This window comes from Tachyglossus aculeatus, chromosome 14 (genome assembly GCF_015852505.1).
Source record: "Tachyglossus aculeatus isolate mTacAcu1 chromosome 14, mTacAcu1.pri, whole genome shotgun sequence".
Taxonomy (NCBI): Eukaryota; Metazoa; Chordata; class Mammalia; order Monotremata; family Tachyglossidae; genus Tachyglossus; species Tachyglossus aculeatus.
The window spans coordinates 54,944,730-54,966,031 of record NC_052079.1 but is presented as its reverse complement, the minus strand read 5'-3'; the positions used below and the strand labels follow the sequence as shown (position 1 = coordinate 54,966,031).

Sequence of the window (21,302 nt, the reverse complement as noted above, 5' to 3'; positions counted from 1 at the left end):
CTCGTGGCGAGGCCGGATTCGGCCACGTCGGGGCGGGCTCCCGTCCAATGGCGGCGCCGGACCCGGCGGAGGGGGCGGGGTCCCGCGGGGCAGATTGGCAGGCGCTGGGGGTGGGCGGGGCCGGGGGCGGCGCAGGCGCAGGAAGGGCGGGAGGGGGCGTCCCCTCCCGGCGGCTGCGCGCATGCGCGCCGTGGCGGCGGTCGGTCCTTCGGCCGCCTGCTCATCATGCGCCGGCCGGTCTTGCTCCTCTTGCTCCTCCCGGCAGCCTTCGCGGCGGAGGCGGCCAACAAGTGTAACATCTGCAAGGACATTGTCAACCGCTTCAACCAGGTGAGGCCCAGGCCGCCGGCCTCCACCTCTGGAGTCATCCCCCCCCCAAAATATAATAATAATAATAATAATGATGGCAGTTATTAAGCGCTTACTATGTGCCAAGCACTGTTCTAAGCGCTGGGGAGGTTGCAAGGTGATCAGGTTGTCCCTGGGGGGCTCACAGTCTTCACCCCCCTTTTACAGATGAGGGAACTAAGGCCCAGAGACTAATAATAATAATAATAATGGCATTTATTAAGCGCTTACTATGTGCCAAGCACTGTTCTAAGCGCTGGGGAGGTTGCAAGGTGATCAGGTTGTCCCTGGGGGGGCTCACAGTCTTCATCCCCGTTTTACAGATGAGGGAACTGAGGCCCAGAGACTAATAATAATAATGATGATGGCATTTATTAAGCGCTTACTATGTGCCAAGCACTGTTCTAAGCGCTGGGGAGGTTGCAAGGTGATCAGGTTGTCCCTGGGGGGGGGCTCACAGTCTTCATCCCCATTTTCCAGATGAGGGAACTGAGGCACGGGGAAGTGAAGCGACTTGCCCAAAGTCACACAGCTGGCAATTGGCGGAGTCGGGATTTGAACCCATAATAATAATAAATAATGATGGCATTTATTAAGCGCTTACTATGTGCCAGGCACTGTTCTAAGCGCTGGGGAGGTTACAAGGTGATCAGGTTGTCCTACGGGGGGCCCACAATCTTAATCCCCATTTTACAGATGAGGTCACTGAGGCCCAGAGAAGTGAAGTGACTTACCCAAAGACACACAGCTGACAACTGGCGGAGCCGGGATTTGAACCCATGATCTCTGACTCCAAAGCCCAGGCTCTTTACACTGAGCCACGCTTTATTGAGCGCGGACTGTGCGCAGAGCACTGTACTAAGCGTTTGGGAAGGTACAGTACAGCAGTGAAGAGAGGCAGCCCCTGCTCACAACAAGCTCGCAGTCTAGGGGAGGGGAGGCAGGCATTAATGATGATACTTGTTAAGCGCTTACTATAAAATAATAATAATAATGGCATTTATTAAGCACTTTGTGCAAAGCACTGTTCTAAGCACTGGGGAGGTAACAAGGTGATCAGGTTGTCCCACGGCGGGCTCAGTCTTCATCGCCATTTTACAGGTGAGGTAACTGAGGCACAGAGAAGTGAAGTGACTTGCCCAAAGTCACACAGCTGACAACTGGCAGAGCTGGGATTTGAACCCATGATGTCTGACTCCAAAGCCCGGGCTCTTTCCACTGAGTCACACTTTATTGAGCGCCGACTGTGCGCAGAGCACTATACTAAGCGTTTGGGAAGGCACAGTATAACAGTGAAGAGAGGCAGCCCCTTTCCACAATGAGCTCGCAGTCTAGGGGAGGGGAAACAGACAGTAATGATGATATTTGTTAAGCGCTTACTATGTGCCAAGCACTGTTCTAAGTGCTGGGGGGGGATACAAGGTGAGCCCACTGTTGGGTAGACACTGTCTCTATATGTTGCCAACTTGTACTTCCCAAGCGCTTAGTACAGTGCTCTGCACATAGTAAGCGCTCAATAAATACGATTGATGATGATGAAGGTAATCAGATTGTCCCACATGGGGCTCATAGTCTTAATTCCCATTGTACAGATGAGGGAACCGAGGCGGAGAAGTTAAGCGACTTGCCCAAAGTCACACAACTGACAAGTGGCGGACAGGGATTAGAACCCACGACCCCCAAGCCCGTGCTCTTTCCATTGAGCCATGCTGCTTTTCAATCAATCGTATTTATTGAGCGCTTACTGTGTGCAGAGCACTGTACTAAGCGCTTGGGAAGTACAAGTTGGCCCTGCTGAGAGCTCACCTCCTCCAGGAGGCCTTCCCAGACTGAGCCCCTTCCTTCCTCTCCCCCTCGTCCCCCTCTCCATCCCCCCATCTTACCTCCTTCCCTTCCCCACAGCACCTGTATATATGTATATATGTTTGTACATATTTTTTACTCTTTTTATTTATTTATTTTATTTGTGCATATCTATTCTATTTATTTTATTCTGTTAGTATGTTTGGTTTTGTTCTCTGTCTCCCCCTTTTAGACTGTGAGCCCACTGTTGGGTAGGGACTGTCTCTATATGTTGCCAATTTGTTCTTCCCAAGCGCTTAGTACAGTGCTCTGCACATAGTAAGCGCTCAATAAATACGATTGATGATGATGGTATAGAGACGGTCCCTACCCAACAGTGGGCTCACAGTCTAGAAGACTGTATTTCAATACGTCAGACATCAATACAAATAAATAGCCGTCAATATCAATAAATGATGACAGGGACGATAAGCGCTGGGGGGGTGGGATGAGGGGGGGAGGGAGAGCAAAGGGAGTGAGTCAGGGCGAGGCTGAAGGGAGTGGAAGATGAGGAAAAGCCGGGATCAGCCTGGGAAGGCCTCCTGGAGGAGATGGGCCTTCAAGAAGTCTCCGAAGGGGGTCCGGGTTTGGGCTGAGGGGGACGCTAGGGTCCGGGTCTAGACTGTAATAGGCAGTGAGCATGTCTACCAACTCTATTATGTCATCATCATCATCATCAATCGTATTTATTGAGCACTTACTGTGTGCAGAGCACTGTACTAAGCGCTTGGGAAGTACAAGTTGGCAACATAGAGAGACAGTCCCTACCCAACAGTGGGCTCACCGTCTGAAAGGGGGATTATGTGGTTACGTTGCACTGTCCCGAGCGCTTAGTGCAGCCCTCAACATCGTCATCATCATCAGTCGTATTTATTGAGCGCTTACTGTGTGCAGAGCACTGTGCTAAGCGCTTGGGAAGTACAAATTGGCAACATATAGAGACAGTCCCTGCCCAACAGTGGGCTCACAGTCTAAAAGTCAACACCCAGGAAGCGCTCCATAAATACCATTGCGGGCGAGTGGCTTGGGCCCAACTCTTCCAGGGTCTTCCGGGATTTTGGGGTGTCAGGGGTAGAGGAGTTGAGCTTACCCTGCTAGCAGGTACCAGCACTGCCAGTAAGCGCTCAATAAATACGATTGAATGAATGACAGTTCCCCTCTCCCCACACCCCCGTACTTCCCAAGCGCTTAGTACAGTGCTCTGCACACAGTAAGCGCTCAATAAATACGATTGATTGATTAAGAGGAGAACTTCATCCAGGGCCCAGCTTCTCCTTTGCTGGGGGTGAGGAGGGGGCTGTTTTTTGACCCAATCAATCATATTTATTGAGCGCTTACTGTGTGCAGAGCACTGTACTAAGCGCTTGGGAAGTACAAGTTGGCAACATATAGAGACAGTCCCTACCCAACAGTGGGCTCACAGTCTAAAAGGGGGAGACGGAGAACAAAACCAAACATGCTAACAAAATAAAATAAATAGAATAGATATGCAGGATCTTCCGGGATTTTGGGGTGTCACCCTGCTAGCAGGTACCAGCACTGCCAGTAAGCGCTCAACAAATACGATTGAATGAATGAATGATAGTTCCCCTCTCCCCACACCCCAGTACTTCCCAAGCGCTTAGTACAGTGCTCTGCACACAGTAAGCGCTCAATAAATATGATTGATTAAGAGGAGAACTTTATCCAGGGCCCAGCTTCTCCTTTGCAGGGGGTGAGGAGGGGGCTGTTTTTTGATCCGGACACTCAGGAGGTAGAGTAGAGGCAGGGTGGTACCCTCAGGTCAAGCCCTGCTGAGAAGTCAATCAAACAACAGTCCTTAGTGCGTGCAGATCTGTACTAAGCGCCTGAGAGAGTACACTGTAACAAGAGTAGTGACATTCCCTGCCGACAACGAGCTTACAGTCGCGAGAGGGTTCGAACCCAACCCACATCTGGATTTGGTGTTCTGCTTCCCCAGCAGTCTCCTTTCGCCCCCCCCCCCCCCTTTCTTCCTTTTCCAAAACCAGGAATTCCCTCTCCCTGTGCGCCGTGCAGCTTCATGTGACGAAACAGCAGCGTGGCTCGATGGAAAGAGCCCGGGCTTTGGAGTCAGAGGTCATGGGTTCAAATCCCAGCTCCGCCGAGTGTCGGCTGTGTGACCGTGGGGAAGTCACTTGTGCCTCAGTTCCCTCATCTGTAAAACGGGGATGAAGACTGTGAGCCCCACGTGGGACAATCTGATCACCTTGTATCCTCCTCAGCGCTTAGAACGGTGCTTTGCACATAATAAGCGCTTAACAAATGCTATTATTATTATTGTTATTATGTGCCCAGGGTCAAGGGTGACTCTTCCTCTCCCAACATTTCTGCCGGCAGGGAATTGGCTTGTTACCTCAGGTGACAGCCAATCAGTCCATCAGTGATAATAATAATAATAATAATGTTGGTATTTATTAAGCGCTTACTATGTGCAAAGCACTGTTCTAAGCGCTGGGGGGAACACAAGGAGATGAGGTTGTCCCACGTGGGGCTCACAGTCTTAATCCCCATTTTACAGATGAGGGAACTGAGGCACAGAGAAGTGAAGTTGACTTGCCCAAGGTCACGCAGCAGACATGTGGGGGAGGTGGGATTCGAACCCATGACCTCTGCCTCCCGAGCCCGCGCTCTTTCCACTGAGCCACGCTGCTTCTATTATTGAGCACCTACATTGTACAGAGCACTGTACTAAGCGCAGCCCATCAATCCATCAGTGATATTTATTGAGCTTAATCCCCATTTTACAGATGAGGGAACTGAGGCACAGAGAAGTGAAGTGACTTGCCCAAGTTCACACAGCAGACATGTGGGGGAGGTGGGATTCGAACCCATGACCTCTGCCTCCCAAGCCCGCGCTCATTCCACTGAGCCACGCTGCTTCTATTATTGAGCACCTACCTTGTACAGAGCACTGTACTAAGTGCAGCCCATCAATCCATCAGTGATATTTATTGAGCTACATTGTGCAGAGCACTGCACTAAGCGCTTGAGAGGACAGTGTAACAGAGTTGGTAGACACGCTCCCTGCCCATAAGGAGCTTGCAGTCCAGAGGGAGAGACAGATGGTGAAATGGACGACAGCTGAGGAGGAATATCAAGTGCTCGAAGGGGAGAGATCCAAGTTGCCAATATATGTGGCCAATTGGTACTTCCCAAGCACTTAGTACAGTGCTCTGCACATAGTAAGCGCTTAATAAATACGATTGATGATGAAGTTATAGCTGATGCAGAAGGGCCTCGAAGTAATGGAACCGGCAGAGCTAAGGATACGGGGCGGAGGCGAGGAGAGGAGGGGGTTCCTGGCCGTCGTGGAGCCGGTTACCCGAAACCGGACTCCGCTTTAACTATCGGCGACGTGTTTCTCTGTCGCTGGTGCCATCGGAACCGAGAAACGTCTGCACTCAAAGGATGCTGCCTAGGTGAAGTTTCGCGGCAGCGGGAGGTCTGATGTCATTTGTGGTTAAACAACTCCAGCTGCGTTGGAGGGTTTGAATCATGACTTCAGATACGATTCATTCATTCATTCAGAGTGAGCGCCTACTGTGTGCAGAGCACTGTACTAAGCGCTTGGGAAGTACAAGTTGGCAACATATAGAGACGGTCCCTACCCAACAACGGGCTCTCCTAATAATAATAATAATAATAATAATAATAATGGCATTTATTAAGGGCTTACTATGTGCAAAGCACTGTTCTAAGCGCTGGGGAGGTTACCAAGGTGATCAGGTTGTCCCTCGTGGGGCTCACAGATTTAATCCCCATTTTCCAGATGAGGTAACTGAGGCCCAGAGAAGTGAAGTGACTGGCCCAAAGGCACACAGCTGACAGTTGGCGGAGTCGGGAGTTGAACCCATGACCTCTGACTCCAAAGCCCGGGCTCTTTCTTACTGGGCCACGCTGCTCCTCCAACTGGGCAATGGTTTTCCCAGCTCCCGTTTACTCAAAGGTGGATATTATTGCCCCACACTGAACTCCAACTTGGGCAGGGAATCAATCAATCGTATTTATTGAGCGCTTACTGTGTGCAGAGTGCTGTACTAAGCGCTTGGGAAGTACAAGTTGGCAACATATAGAGACAATCCCTACCCAGCAGTGGGCATGTGGGAATTTTCCCCCTCGTCCCCCTCTCCATCCCCCCATCTTACCTCCTTCCCTTCCCCACACCACCTGTATATATGTATATATGTTTGTACATATTTATTACTCTATTTATTTATTTATTTTACTTGTACATATCTATTCTATTTATTTTATTTTGTTAGTATGTTTGGTTTTGTTCTCTGTCTCCCCCTTTTAGACTGTGAGCCCACTGTTGGGTAGGGACTGTCTCTATATGATGCCAACTTGTGCTTCCCAAGCGCTTAGTACAGTGCTCTGCACACAGTAAGCGCTCAATAAATACGGATGATGATGATGATGATGATGTGTCTATTGTTATACCCTTTCTCAAGCGCTCAGTATGTTTTGTTTTGTTGTCTGTCCCCCCTCCCTTCTAGACTGTGAGCCCATTGTTGGGTAGGGGCCGTCACTATATGTTGCCAACTTGGACTTCCCAAGCGCTTAGTACGGTGCTCTGCACACAGTAAGCGCTCAATAAATACGATTGGATGAATGAATGAATGGTTTGCGCGCAGTAAGCGCTCCGTAAATACGATCGAATGAACGGATATCGCTTCTGGTTCGAGGCACGCCCTCTAAACTGTTAAGAAATAGGTGGAACCGCTTACATTTTCACTCATATTTGCCTCCAAGGCAAAAGCTATAGTTTACGAGGTTTTCTATAAGAAAACGTTACCGGTGAGTTTGTGTGTGTCCTTTTTACAGGGATTAGTAGAAACGGCAAAGAAGAATTTTGGTGGTGGAAACACAGCTTGGGAGGAAAAGACCCTGTCAAAATACGAATCCAGGTAAGGTGTACATTTTCTTTTTTTTTTGCTCCTAAAAGTGTACCTTCCACTTACCTGAAACAGATAAAGTTATATTTTTTAAAAGTCTTGCCTGGACCTAACGTTTTGGTCTTTTGTGCTCTCCTGTGGGGCTTCATTGAGGGAAGCAGTGTGGCCTAGTGGAAAGAGCCCGGGCCTAAGAGTCAGAGAACCTGGGTTCTAATCCCGGCTCGGCTGTTTTTGTGCAACGTAACCTTAGGCGAATCACTGCTCTGTGCCTCGGTTTCCTGATCTGTAAAATAATAATAATAATAATAATGATAGCATTAATTAAGCGCTTACTGTGTGCTTTGCACACAGTATCCACCACTCCGGGGTGGATACAGGCAAATCAGGTTGGACACAGTCCCTATAATAATAATGATATTTATTAAGTGCTTACTATGTGCAAAGCACTGTTCTAAGCGCTGGGGAGGTTACAAGGTGATCAGGTTGTCCCACGGGGGGCTCACAGCCTTCATCCCCATTTTACAGATGAGGGAACTGAGGCCCAGAGAAGTGAAGTGACTGGCCCAAAGTCACACAGCAGGCAGTTGGCAGAGCCGGGATTTGAACCCATGACCTCTGACTCCAAAGCCCGGGCTCTTTCCACTGAGCCACGCTGCTTCTCTATAAAATGGGAATTAAACACTCGTTCTCTTTCCTACTTTGACTGTGAACCTGGTTTCCGACCTGATATCTTCTCCTGGAGTTAGTGTGGCGCCTGGCACGCCATAAGCACTGAACAAGTACCATTAAAAAGAAAATATTATTGAGTGGCGGAGGCAGGGGAAGTGTCTGACACGCTTTGGTTATACCCCACTGAGAGAATTCTTAATCGATGGTATTTATTGAGCGCTTACTGTGAACCGAGCACTGTACTAAGCGTTTGGGAGAGTGCAGTATAACAGAGTTGGTAGACGTGTTCCCTGTCCACAAGGAGTTTACCGTCTAGAGCCTATGCACTTCAAACTGTGACCCTTGGACACGTGATATCTGCTCCACCCCCAAGCCCATTCAGTCGTATTTTCTGAGGCAAAGCACTGTACTAAGCGCTTGGGAGAGCACAATATAACACATTCCCTGGCCACAACGAGCTCACAGTCTAGAAGGGCAGACAGACATCAAAGTAAATAAATTACAGATCTGTAATATACATACATTTGTGCCGTGAGGGAGGGCGAATGAAGGAGCAAGTAAGAGTGGCACAGAAGGGAGTGGAAGAAGAGGAGTTGGGGGGGGACCAGTCAGGGAAGGCTTCCTGGAGGAGATGAGCCTTTGGGAAGGCTTTGAAGTGGGGAAGAGCAATTATCTGTCTAATAGGAGGAGGGTGGATGAGAGGTAGTTGGTGAGATAGATGAGATTGAGGTACAGTGATAAGGTTAACACCAGGGGTGGTGGACTGCTTTAAAGTCAATTATGAGGAAGCCCATAGCCCTTAGGTACACATCTTTATGTATTTTCGTATTATAAATTACTTGTTTATGTTAATGTCCATCTCCCCCTCTAGACCATTAGCTGGTTATGGGCAGGGAACACGTCCGCTAATTTTATTGTATCCTAATCTCCCAAGGGTTTAGTACAGTGCCCTGCACGTGGTAAGCGCTCAATAAATACGATTGATTGTTAGAGGGGGAGACAGCCATCGATATAAATAAATGGCGAGCGTGGACACGAGCCGTTGGGGCCGAGGGAGAGGTGAATAAAGGGTACGAAGCCAAGCGCGAGGTGACCCAGAAGGGAGAGGGAGTAAGAGATAAAGGCTTAGTCGGGAAAGGCCTGTTGGAGGAGATGGGATTTTAATAAGGCTTGGGAGGTGGGGAGGGTGGTGGTCCGTCGGATAGGAAGGGGGAGGGAATTCCAGTAGGACGCGGGCGGAGGGTCGACGGGGAGATCGATGAGACGAAATCCCAGTGGGCATCATAAGGGATGTTGATTACGCTGAACCATCAGTTTGACTTTCAATAATGGATTTGTCCCTGGGTTGGTTTGTTTTTTTGTTTCTTGTGTGTGTGTTTTAGTGAAATTCGACTGGTAGAAATTATTGAGAAGTTGTGTGACAGCAGTAATTTTGAATGTAACAACATGGTGGAAGAGCATGAAGAACATATTGAGAACTGGTGGTTCAAAATGTAAGTACCCTTGACCCTTCGTGAGAAAAGTGATATTCCTTTGAAGGATACAGTTTCCGCTGTCATCCTTATCCTGTTCTGGGGCCAAGGCTTTCTCCAGTGTTAATCCAAGAAATACGATCATCACCAGGATTTGGGGGCCCTTTCACTGTCATCTCTGTTTCAACATATTCCAACGTATTTTGGAAAGACGGATAGGGAGACTCGATAGCAGTCTTGGGTGAATTCGGGAGTTTTGATGATAGTTTAATCTGATGGAGATAAGGAGTCAAACCCGAGTGACTTTTCCGATAGCAGGTTTGGGGCTACAACTGCTGCTTTGGCCTATTGTGGTCTCGTTCTTTGATTTCCCTTAGAAACCCTTATAGAGTTGGCTACTTTGTGATCATTATTATGATTATGGTATTTCTTAAGCGGCGACTATGTGGCGAGCACTGTTCTAAGTGCTGCGTTATGTTCCCTTTTGCTGAAGCAGTCCATGTAAAAACATGGTCTTGACAAAATTGTTTCCTACTATTGACAGTGCTGGTCACATAGTAATTGCTTAAATACTATAGTAATAATGATGATGATTGGCAGTCCAGTGGTGATCTAAGCTTTCTGTTCTTTTCCTTTCAGGTATTTGTATTGAATAGGTAGGGCCACAGCTTCCGTTCCCTGGAAAGATGACCCCTGAGTGTAATTGAATTACTAGGCTCTTTAGAATGAAGCCCTGAATTCTGTAGACTAAAGAAATTCTGCTTTAAAAGGGACACCATTTGAGAACGCTTGAAAGATTTAGAAACTTAAGGGACAACGAGTCCACATTGAGCCAGTTTCGGGCTTGATCATTTTAAAAGGGCCGGTCACGAGGAAGTGATAAGAGTTTTAATGTTCGTTCGACCTTCGGTCGGTGGAATTTTATTTCTTCCTACTTGGTCGAGGGAGAACATGGTGTGCTCTGGGCATCAAGACAGTGCTCCAACCCTGGATTGCTCCTGTGCTAATAATAATAATGATGGGATTTGTTAAGTGCTTACTCTGTGCCAGGCACTCCACTAAACGCTGGGGTGGATACAAGCAAATCAGGTTGGACCCAATCCCTGTCCCACATGGGGCTCACAGTTTCAATCCCCATTTTCCAGCTGAGGGAACTGAGACACAGAGAAGTGAAGCGACTTGCCCAAGGTCACACAGCAGCCAAGTGGTGGAGCCGGGATTAGAATTTATGACCTCCTGACTCACAGGCCCAACTGTATCCACTACTCCGTGCTGCTTCCAATGGGACAATTGAGATGGGAATTCCGTCACCCCAGGGGCGGGATTTTGAGATGAGAATTGCATCAGTTAGTTGGACACGCTACTCTTCCGTGTGTCCCCCTTGCTTCCATCTTGATCACAGTGGGGTTTGTAGTATGTATTCAATTTTCCAGAACTGTGGAATGGGAGTTCTGGATGTCACAGGAAGAAATACCCATGCCTCAAATGTGTGTGTTGAGTTCAGTTCACTTTCGCCTTTTTAAGAGAGAAAGATTTTTGTCGAAGATCCTGACAGGGAAACTTTTTATTTAACAGGAAGAAGAAATATCCTGATTTACTTAAGTGGTTGTGTGTGGAAACAATTGAAGTTTGTTGCCCTCCAGGAACATACGGACCAGACTGTCTTGGTAAGTGTACATTTGGAAAAGGCTTGTCCCTAGGAGTTAGGACATCTCCCCAAACCGATTTGCTTGTATCCACCCCAGCGCTTAATATAGTGCCTAGCGCCTAGTAAGCGTTTAACAAATAACATAATAATAATCCCCACCCGTCTCCTCGATTTTGGAACTTTAAAGTCCTTTGATAATAATTATGTCATTTGTTAAGTGCATACTATGTGCCAGGGACTGTTCTAAGCTCCGGGGTGGATACAGGCAAATCAGGTTGGACACAGTCCCTATAATAATAATAATAATAATATTTATTAAGTGCTTACTATGTGCAAAGCACTGTTCTAAGCACTGGGGAGGTTACGAGGTGATCAGGTTATCCCACGGGGGGCTCACAGTCTTAATCCCCATTTTACAGATGCGGTAACTGAGGCCCAGAGAAGTTAAGTGACTTGCCCAAAGGCACACAGTTGACAGTTGGCAGAGCCGGGGTTTGAACCCGTGACCTCTGACTCCAAAGCCCGGGCTCTTTCCACTGAGCCACGCTGCTTTAGTTAGTCAGTTGTACTTATTCATCATCATCATCATCAATCGTATTTATTGAGCGCTTACTATGTGCAGAGCACTGTACTAAGCGCTTGGGAAGTACAAATTGGCAACATATAGAGACAGTCCCTACCCAACAGTGGGCTCACAGTCTAAAAGTGCTTACTGTGTGCAGAACACTGTACTAAGCACTTGGAAGAGTACAATATAACAATAAACAGACACGTTCTCTGCCCATAATGAGTTTACGGTCTAGATGGGGGAGACATCAATATGAATAAATAAATTTCAGATACGGATATAAGTGCTGTGTGGTCTTGTGTTTCCATCATCATCATCATCATCATCAATCGTATTTATTGAGCGCTTACTATGTGCAGAGCACTGTACTAAGCGCTTGGGAAGTACAAATTAGCAACATCTAGAGACAGCCCCTACCCAACAGTGGGCTCACAGTCTAAAAGGGGGAGACAGAGAACAAAACCAAACATACTAACAAAATAAAATAAATAGAATAGATATGTATAAATAAAATAAATAAATAGAGTAATAAATATGTACAAACATATGTACATATTTCCAGCACTTAGTGTGGTGATTGTCACAAAGTAACATGGAGAAGCTGCATGGCAGAGTGGTTAGAGATTAGGCCTGGGCGTCATGGGTTCTAATCCCAGCTCTGTGACTTGTCTGCTGTGTGGTCTTGGGCAAGTCACTTCACTTCTCTGGGCCTCAGCAACCTCCTCTTTAAAATGGGGATTAATAAGACTGTGAGCCCCATTCGGGACAGTCCACCCCGATTTGCTCGTATTCACCCCAGCACGTAGTACAGCTTCCTGGCACGTAGTAAGCACCTAACAGACACCACCATCATGACTACGACGATGTTGATTCCAGCTTGCGTCGGTGGGTCGGAGAGGCCGTGCCACGGGAACGGGCGCTGCGACGGGGACGGCAGCCGGGGCGGGGACGGTTCATGCAGCTGCAGCCCGGGCTATTCCGGCCCCTTCTGCCTGGACTGCGCCCACGGTTACTTCAGCACGCTGAGGAACAGCTCACATGCCGTCTGCACCGGTAAGTTTGACCACCCCACCCAGCTGCCACTTCATTCTCCTCATCTTCTGACCAGGTGTGAGTATCGTTACCTCCACTTTTTTGGTTGATTTTCTAAAAATAGATATATATGCTCAAAATGCTCCCTCTCCCTTCTCCCCTCTCCCCCTCCCCTCTCCCCTCTCCCCCTCCCCTCTGCCCTCTCGCCTCCCTTCTCCCCTCTCCCCTCTCCCCTCTCCCTTCTCCCCTCTCCCCTCTTCCCTCTCCCTTCTCCCCTCTCCCCCTCCCTTCTCCCCTCTCCCCTCTCCCCTCTCTCCTCTCCCCTCTCTCCCCTCTCCTCTCTCCCCTTCCCTCTCTCCCCTTCCCTCTCTCCCCTTCCCTCGCTCCCCTTCCCTCTCTCCCCTTCCCTTTCTCCCCTCTCTCGCCTCTCTCCCCTTCCCTCTCTCCCCTTCCCTCTCTCCCCTTCCCTCTCTCCCCTTCCCTCTCTTCCCTTCCCTCTCTCCCCTTCCCTCTCTCCCCTTCCCTCGCTCCCCTTCCCTCTCTCCCCTTCCCTTTCTCCCCTCTCTCGCCTCTCTCCCCTTCCCTCTCTCCCCTTCCCTCTCTCCCCTTCCCTCTCTCCCCTTCCCTCTCTTCCCTTCCCTCTCTCCCCTTCCCTCTCTCCCCTTCCCTCTCTCCCCTTTCCTCTCCCCTCTCTCCCCTCTCCCCTCTCTTCCCTCTCCTCTCTCTCCTCCCTCTCCCCTCCTCTGTGTTTTTACTATGTGCTAGGTACTGTACTAAGCACTGGAGTAAATCCAAGTTCCTCAGGTTGAACCCAGTCCCTGTCCCACATGGGGGTCACAGTTTTACCACCCATTTTGATGGAGGAGGGATCTGAGGTACAGAGAAGTGAAGTGACTTGCCCAAGGTCACACAGCAAGCAGGAGGCAGAGCCCAGGATTAGAACCCAGGTCCATCTGACTGCCAGGTTCACGTTGGGTCCATTAGGCCATGCTGCTTCTTTGGTTTTGAGCTTTTTTTTTTAGCATAGTACTAATCTTTTAGACTGTGAGCCCACTGTTGGGTAGGGACTGTCTCTATATGTTGCCAATTTGTACTTCCCAAGCGCTTAGTACAGTGCTCTGCACACAGTAAGCGCTCAATAAATACGATTGATGATGATGTCAGGCAAATAGTAAATGCTTAACAAATACCATTAAAAAAAAATATGGGTGGGAATTGACCAGGATTTAGAGGAATCTTGCAAATTCTGTGATCAAGACTATCAAAAATACTAAATGCCAGGGAGATCTAGTAAAGACTTTGTTTTCTCCAAAAAGAATGGACGAATCTAATCTCCCTGTTTATTCTATCTCCTTTCCACGTACAAATACAGCTTGGCTCGGTAGAAAGAGCCCAGGCTTGGGAGTCAGGGGTCATGGGTTCTAATCCCAGCTCTGCCACTTGTCAGCTGTGTGACTTTGGGCAAGTCACTTCACTTCTCTGGGCCTCAGTTACCTCATCTGTAAAATAGGGTTTAAGACTGTGAGCCCCATGTGGGACTATCTGATCACCTTGTATCCCCCCAATGATTAGAACAGTGCCTTGCACATAGTAAGAGCTTAACGAATATCATCCTAATTATTATTATTAAATACACCCACACCCGCAAAGCACAACCATGTTTTAGACGTACAAATAGTTGGCATTTAATTGCCGAGGGCTATTTGGGATATGTGATTTTTTTTTTCCATTTGGGATAAATGCTATGATTTTATACAGTGAACCATCAAATTTCCTCTGATAACCTGCAAGAGGTGTGGCATTTGGGGCATTTTAAATGTCTGGTGTAAAAAAAGCGTTCAATTCTTAAAGCTTTTCAATACGTTTGGTTCCCAGCCTGCCATCAAGCTTGTACAACTTGTACTGGTTCAACCAATAAAGACTGCAAAGAGTGCAGAGTTGGTTGGGTCAAAAATGAAGACGCTTGCGTAGGTAAGGACTCTCTTCCCTATCATTGCTTCTTTATTCAGTAATAAGAGTTGTGGTGTTGGTTAAGCACTTACTAGGTGCTAAACACTTTGCTGAGGTAGATTAAAATGTACGCAGATCAGTCACAGTTCCTGCGAGGGAGTCGGGGCGACGCGAAAGGGAGAGGGAAATGAGAACCTGGGCTAGATTTGGGTTCGAAGTTTTTCCGATCCCACGTTTCCGTTTCAGACGTGGATGAATGTTCAGAGGAGACTAATCCTTGCAAAGAGGATCGCTTCTGCCTCAACAGCGATGGCTCTTATTCCTGCAAAGGTTGGTTTTCTGCCCTCTTCGGCTTTTAACGGGGGGTCAAGTGTCGATTTCTTTATGGGGAGTGGACCAAACGTTCCTGCTGTTTCTCCGGGGATTCCCGCTTGTCTTTCTCTTCTGGATAATGGCCAGCCTCATTCGAGCCTCTAATCGAGTATTTTCTGTAACCTCCCGGGCTGCCGGACTGATTTCTGGAAACTTGGTTCTGATCCTGGCTCGGCTGCAGGGTGACCTTGGGGGAATCCCCTAACTTCTCTGGGCCTCAGCTACCTCATCTGTAAAATGGGGATCCATTTTGCCCCTTGTGGGACAGGGACTGTGTCCAACCTGATATGCTCGTATCTACCCCGGTGTCTAGTACAGTGCGTGGAACATAGTAAGCACTTAACAAATGCAAAAATAAAAGCAGCCATCAGTGGAAAGAGCCCGGGCTTGGGAGCCAGAGGTCATGGGTTCTAATCCTGGCTCCGCCACGTGTCTGTTGTGTGACCTTAGGCAAGTCACTTAACTTCTCTGAGCCTCAGTTTCCTCATCTGTAAAATGAGGGTTAAGACTGTGAGCCCCACGTGGGACAACCTGATCACCTTGTATCCGCCCCCAGCGCTTAGAACAGTGCTTCGCCCATAGTAAGCGCTTAACAAATGCCATCATTATTATTATTAAACGAGGGCCGGCATTCTCCCTACTCCAGACGGGGCCTTTCCTCGGTGAAGACAGCCACGCTGTCTCGCGGGTCGTCGGGAAGATGTCCGTCTCTCCGGCAGTAACGGGAGCGGGAAGGCCACTCGGCCGACCCCAGAGCTCCGATGACGGGAGGCTCAGGGCAGGAAGTTGGTGATGACGGCGGGAGTGGGGTTGCGGGGAGGCCCCGGAGAAGACATTTGAGGAAGCACAGATGTCTAGAACTCACCGAAAAGCCTTGATTCGCCAAGGGGATCCCAGGAAGCGCAAGGTCAGGGCTGTTGGATCGGTGCCTTCGAGCGGCTCGGCCTGGGAACCGACGTCAAACCCGACGGGGTCGAGCTTCCCACGGCTCGGCCGGGAAGGAGCCGGGAGCGGGGAGGGTAGGGTCCGGGGGGGTCTCCCACTCCCAAGACGTGTGCGAGGGTGACGGCTCTGTCTTGTCTTGGCCCCAGCGTGTGATTCCAGTTGTTCGGGATGCACGGGAGAAGGCCCGGGAAGGTGTAAAGACTGCACGGGGGGCTACACCTTGGAAGACGGAATGTGTGTCGGTAAGTGGGGTTTGGGCGGGGCGGGTGTGTGTAAGTGGCGGCACCACCCCAGTCAGCGGGGCTCAAGGCCACTTAGAGAAGCAGCGTGGCTCAGTGGAAAGAGCCCGGGCTTTGGAGTCAGAAGTCATGGGTTCAAATTCCGGCTCCGCCAATTGTCAGCTGTGTGACTCTGGGCAAGTCACTTCACTTCTCTGCACCTCAGTTACCTCATTTGTAACATGGGGATTAAGACTGTGAGCCCCCCGAGGGACAACCTGATCATTTTGTAACCTCCCCGGTGCTTAAAACAGTGCTTTGCACATAGTAAGCGCTTAATACATGCCATCATCATTGTTGTTATTATTAATCAGGCAACCAATCAGTATTTACAGAGCACTCACTGTGTGCCGAGCACTGGTCTGTGTGCCTGGGAAAGCACGGTACAACAGAGTTAGTGATAATAATGGTCTTTGTCTAGCAATTTACTATGTGCCGAGCACTGTTCTAAGCGTTGGAGTTGATACAAGCAAAGCGGGTTGGACACAGTCCCTGTCCCACATGGGGCTCACAGTCCCAACCCCGTTTTCCAGATGAGAGAACTGAGGCCCAGAGAAGTGAAGTGACGTGCCCAAGGTCCCACAGCAGACAAGTGGCAGAGCCAGGACTAGAACCCATGAATTTCTAAAATGGGGATTAAGACTGTGAGCCCCACGTGGGACATGGGCTGTGTCGAACCTGATTCTTGTATCTCCCCCAGCGCTTAGTACAGTGCCTGGCTCGTAATAATTGTGGTATTTGTCACTGGGGTTGATATAATCGGGTCCCACTTGGAGCTCACAGTCTCAGAAAGTGGGAGAGCAGGTATTAATCCCCATTTTGCAGGTGAGGGAACTGAGGCACGGAGAAGTGAAGTGACTTACCCAAGCTCGCACTCATTCAGTCGTATTTATTGAGCACTTGATATAAGCAGAGCATGTACAGAGAGCTTGGGAGATCGCTATACGGCACTTAACAAATACTATTTTAAAAGAAAATCTAAGTGCAGGGAAACAAAAGCATTGGTCTGGCCGTGATAGCTACAGCTTGACGGCCAACCCGTAGTCGGCAACTGACCAAATTCTCTAACATCCCCCGTTGTAAATCTAAGTGGTGAATCGGAGGGCTCCAGTTGTGGAGGAACAGCCAGTATTTCAACGTCGATATCCCTGTCCTACATAATAATAATAATAATGGCATTTATTAAGCGCTTACCATGTGCAAAGCACTGTTCTAAGCGCTGGAGAGGTTACAAGATGATCAGGTTGTCCCACGGGGGGGCTCGCAGTCTTCAACCCCATTTTACAGATGAGGTAACTGAGGCCCAGAGAAGTTAAGTGACTTGCCCAAAGTCACACAGCTAATTGGCGGAGCCGGGGTTTGAACCCATGACCTCTGACTCCAAAGCCCGTGCTCTTTCCCACTGAGCCACAGTGCTTCATGAAACCACAACACTTGTAGCAGATTTCTTCAGGCAGTCGGTCAATCATTTATTGATGGTATTTAAGTGCCTACCGTATGCCAAGCACTGTTCTAAGCTCTGGGATAGATACAAGGTAATCAGGTTGTCCCACAGACTTAATCCCCATTTTACAGATTGAGGGAACTGAGGCACAGAGAAGTGAAGCGATTTACCCAAAGGCATACAGCTGATAAGTGGCGGAGCCCGGGATTAGAACCCATGACCTCCCTTATATCCTCCCCAGTGCTTAGTACAATGTTTGACACGTAATAAGCACTTAACAAATACCATAATAATAATTACTGTTATTGCTACAGCTACTGAAAACAGAAGTAAGCTGTTAAATTATTTGTCTTCAGCTGTTACATAGTGTTCATGTGTTCATTAGACAGCTGGTCATTAAGTAGCTGAATGGGCCTTTTTTTAAAAAAATAATCTGGTGAAAGAGTTACTGATTTATAGGTTATTCTATTTTTGGTGAAGAAGAATCATTTCCCTCGGTCCCACAGTCCAAAGCCCTTGAAACAGCACTTTTGCATACAATCTTTAGCTCAAATCCCATTGACTGAGTGAACAAAGACTTGTTTTATCCGCCGTCAGCCCTTTGTCCTGAATAATTCCCCAAGCCGCTTGGTGGCTGTCGGGAAGTTGTGAATTGAGCCGAATTCAGCTGGAAGGACCTGGGCTGTAATCCCAGCTCCTCCACTTGTCTACTGTGAGACCTTGGACGAGTCACTTCACTTCTCTGGGCCTCAGTGACCTCATCTGTAGGATGAGGATGAAGACTGGGAAGCCCCATGTGGGACATGGATTCTGTCCAACCTGATGTGTACCCTGGCGCTTTGTGCAGTGTCTGGCATATAGGAAACGCTCGGCAAATACCATTTTTAAAAAATGACCAAGAAAGCAAAGCAAACCATCCCCCGACCGAGCATTATTCTCATGGGGAAACCCGCCTCCCTCAGATATCGACGAATGCTCCCAAGTCGAGAAGATGTGTGGAAAAGCGAACCAAGACTGCGTCAATACCCCAGGCAGCTACACCTGCGTCTGCTCTGTTGGCTTTGAAGAGAAGGACGGTTCTTGTCTTGCAACTGTAAAAGCAGGTGAGCGCTAAAAGCCGCCAGATCACTCTGAAGACGATTAGAGTCGGCCGCCTCGACGTTCCTCTGGCCAGTCGAATGTTCTTAAGAGTTACCGGTCTCTCTCTTCGATACCTTTCTCCGTCCCCTGGGTGGATCGGTTTCAAATCCAGTGGGCACTTAGGCCACACAGTCTTTTTGGTGGGATTTCTCTCTGATTTCTTTAAACACCCCACAAACCTTGCCTCTATTGGACCGTAAAGGCCTGTGGGTAATTTTTTGTTTGGTTTTTTTGTTTAGGGTTTGCAGCAGAAAGACTTTCTTCCCTCTGCCCACACACACACGTGGGGAAAACAGGTGGAAGATACTGTCCACCGTATGGCTTAGTGGAAAGAGAAAAGGCCTGGGAGAGTCAGGGTGTAATCTCACCAAGCGCTTAGTACAGTGCTCTGCACATAGTAAGCGCTCAATAAATACGATTGATGATGATGATGATGATGCACTGCAATCAATCAATCGTATTTATTGAGCGCTTACTGTGTGCAGAGCACTGTACTAAGCGCTTGGGAAGTCCAAGTTGGCAACATATAGAGACAGTCCCTACCCAACAGTGGGCTCACAGTCTAGAAGGGGGACACAGTAAGCGCTCAATAAATACGATTGAATGAATGCTGGCCTGCCGTGTTACCTTGGGCAAGTCACTTACCCTCTCGGGGCCTTTTTCCCCATCTGTAAAATGGGGATCTGGTGGATTGGGACAAAGAGAAGCTCGATTGCACCCCATTACTTAGCATACAGAAAGTGCCGAATAACTGCCTTGATTCTAGGAGTTGGCCTCCCCTTCCTTAGTAACAACGATGGTATTTGTTATGTGCCTGGCACTGTACTAAGCGCTGGGGTGGTTACAAGCAAATTGAGTTGGGCACAGCCCCTGTCCCACGTGGGGCTCACGGACTCAACCCCTATTTTAGAGATGAGGGAACTGAGGCCCAGAGAAGTGAAGTGATTTGCCCAAGGTCACACAGCAAGCAAGTGGCAGGGCCGGGATTAGAACCCATGACCTTCTGACGTCCAATCAATCAATCAATCAATCGTATTTATTGAGCGCTTACTATGTGCAGAGCACTGTACTAAGCGCTTGGGAAGTACAAATTGGCAACACATAGAGACAGTCCCTACCCAACAGTGGGCTCACAGTCTAAAAGGGGGAGACAGAGAACAGAACCAAACATACCAACAAAATAAAATAAATAGGATAGAAATGTACAAGTAAAATAGATAAATAAATAAATAAATAGAGTAATAAATATGTATAATATTATACATATATAATATAATAAATATAAATATTTATTATATTATATAATATAATAAATATAAATACGTCCAGGCTGTATCCAGTAGGCCATGCTGCTTCTGAGTACCCGGGTTCTGTTCTAATCTAGCTGGTCGACAGCGCTTGGTTAACGGACGATTGGATGGGTGTTCGGTCTCATTCATTCATTCAATTCAATCGTATTTATTCGATTGAATCAGGTCTCCTTACCCGAAGCTCCCCTCTCTGCCTCTGCCCCGATCCCTGCCCGGCCTCAAGCCGTTTTCCGCAGGGAATAATTTTGGGAGTCGGGAGGAGGGGGTGCTCACCTGGAGGGGAACTGGAGAAGGACCCACCTGGCTGGGCTTCCGCGGCAGCCCAAGTCGTGAGAGAGGAGCAGAGGACTGTGGAAATCTTTATTTTCAGTGGTGGATGGGGTGGGATGGGGGGCAGGGATGGGCAGTGCAGACTTTACCCGCTTCTAGCAGAACTTGGCAGGGAGGGAGGCACCTCTCTCGGCCTCTGTCAGAATCGTTCTCGACATTTTGGCATCCGTTTTCGCAGACGGCGAAGAGGCAGAAGCGGCCGAACCCCCACCCCGAGAAGACTTATGATGTCCGTTCCGAAGGGCCCGGGATCTGGCCCAGGGACCTACGTTTAAATTATTCAGACTGAGGTCGGGTACCCGCCGGGTCGGCCAGGCAAGGTAACCGAGCCCCGTTCATCGTGCCCGGAAACCGCCCGGCAGAGACGCGGCGGATGGCCGGTCGGACCTTAACGCTGCATTTCTTTCTCCTTGAAAAGATGGTCCTCTATTTTGATACTGTTCTTTGTAATAAAATTGACCCCTCTCGGTGACGGTGGTAGGCAAGAACAGACCAGCCTGTGGATTTAGGCATTAAATGGTGCCCAAGCTGTTGAGATTCTCCACCAAGCGTGTGTTCGGCGTGTAATTCCGGGGGTCTTTTCCATCCGGATTTGGGTCTCGTGGGGAGGCGTACTTTGGAGGAAATTCCATCAGCGGTGTTTGTCGAGCGTTAACCGCAGAGAGCACTAGTTCAAGCGCTTAGTCCAGTGCTCTGCACAAAGTAAGCACTTAAGAAATGTGATTGAATGAACAGTAAACCCTTGGGAAAGTACAGTTGGGCAAGTTGCTTAACTTCTCTGTGCTTCAGTTTCCTCCCCCTTTTAGACTGTGAGCCCACTGTTGGGTAGGGACTGTCTCTATATGTTGCCAACTTGTACTTCCCAAGCGCTTAGTACAGTGCCCTGCACACAGTAAGCGCTCAATAAATGCGATTGATTGATTGATTGAAATGGGGATTAAGACTCTGTACCCCACGTGGCACAGGGACTGTGTCCAACCCAATTTGCTCGTATCCACCCCAGCGCTCAGTATAGTGCCTGGCACATAGTAAGTGCTT

The 21,302-nt window shown here is 48.6% G+C and overlaps 1 protein-coding gene across 2 annotated transcripts; it reads left to right on the top strand.

Annotated features, from left to right (window-relative positions):
* The first annotated feature begins 211 nt into the window (after positions 1–211).
* On the top strand, positions 212–20,796 carry CRELD2 (cysteine rich with EGF like domains 2). Of its 2 annotated transcripts, XM_038756431.1 has the most exons (10): positions 212–330; positions 7,036–7,118; positions 9,158–9,268; positions 10,823–10,914; positions 12,340–12,516; positions 14,371–14,466; positions 14,692–14,775; positions 15,909–16,004; positions 18,447–18,587; positions 20,443–20,796. In XM_038756431.1, the coding sequence occupies exons 1-10, from the start codon at positions 226–228 to the stop codon at positions 20,490–20,492; spliced, it is 1,035 nt and encodes a 344-aa protein (XP_038612359.1). In that variant the 5' UTR covers positions 212–225; the 3' UTR covers positions 20,493–20,796. The 2 variants fall into 2 exon arrangements, with proteins under 2 accessions (XP_038612359.1, XP_038612360.1); XM_038756432.1 differs by lacking the exon at positions 14,371–14,466.
* The last annotated feature ends 506 nt before the right edge of the window (positions 20,797–21,302 follow it).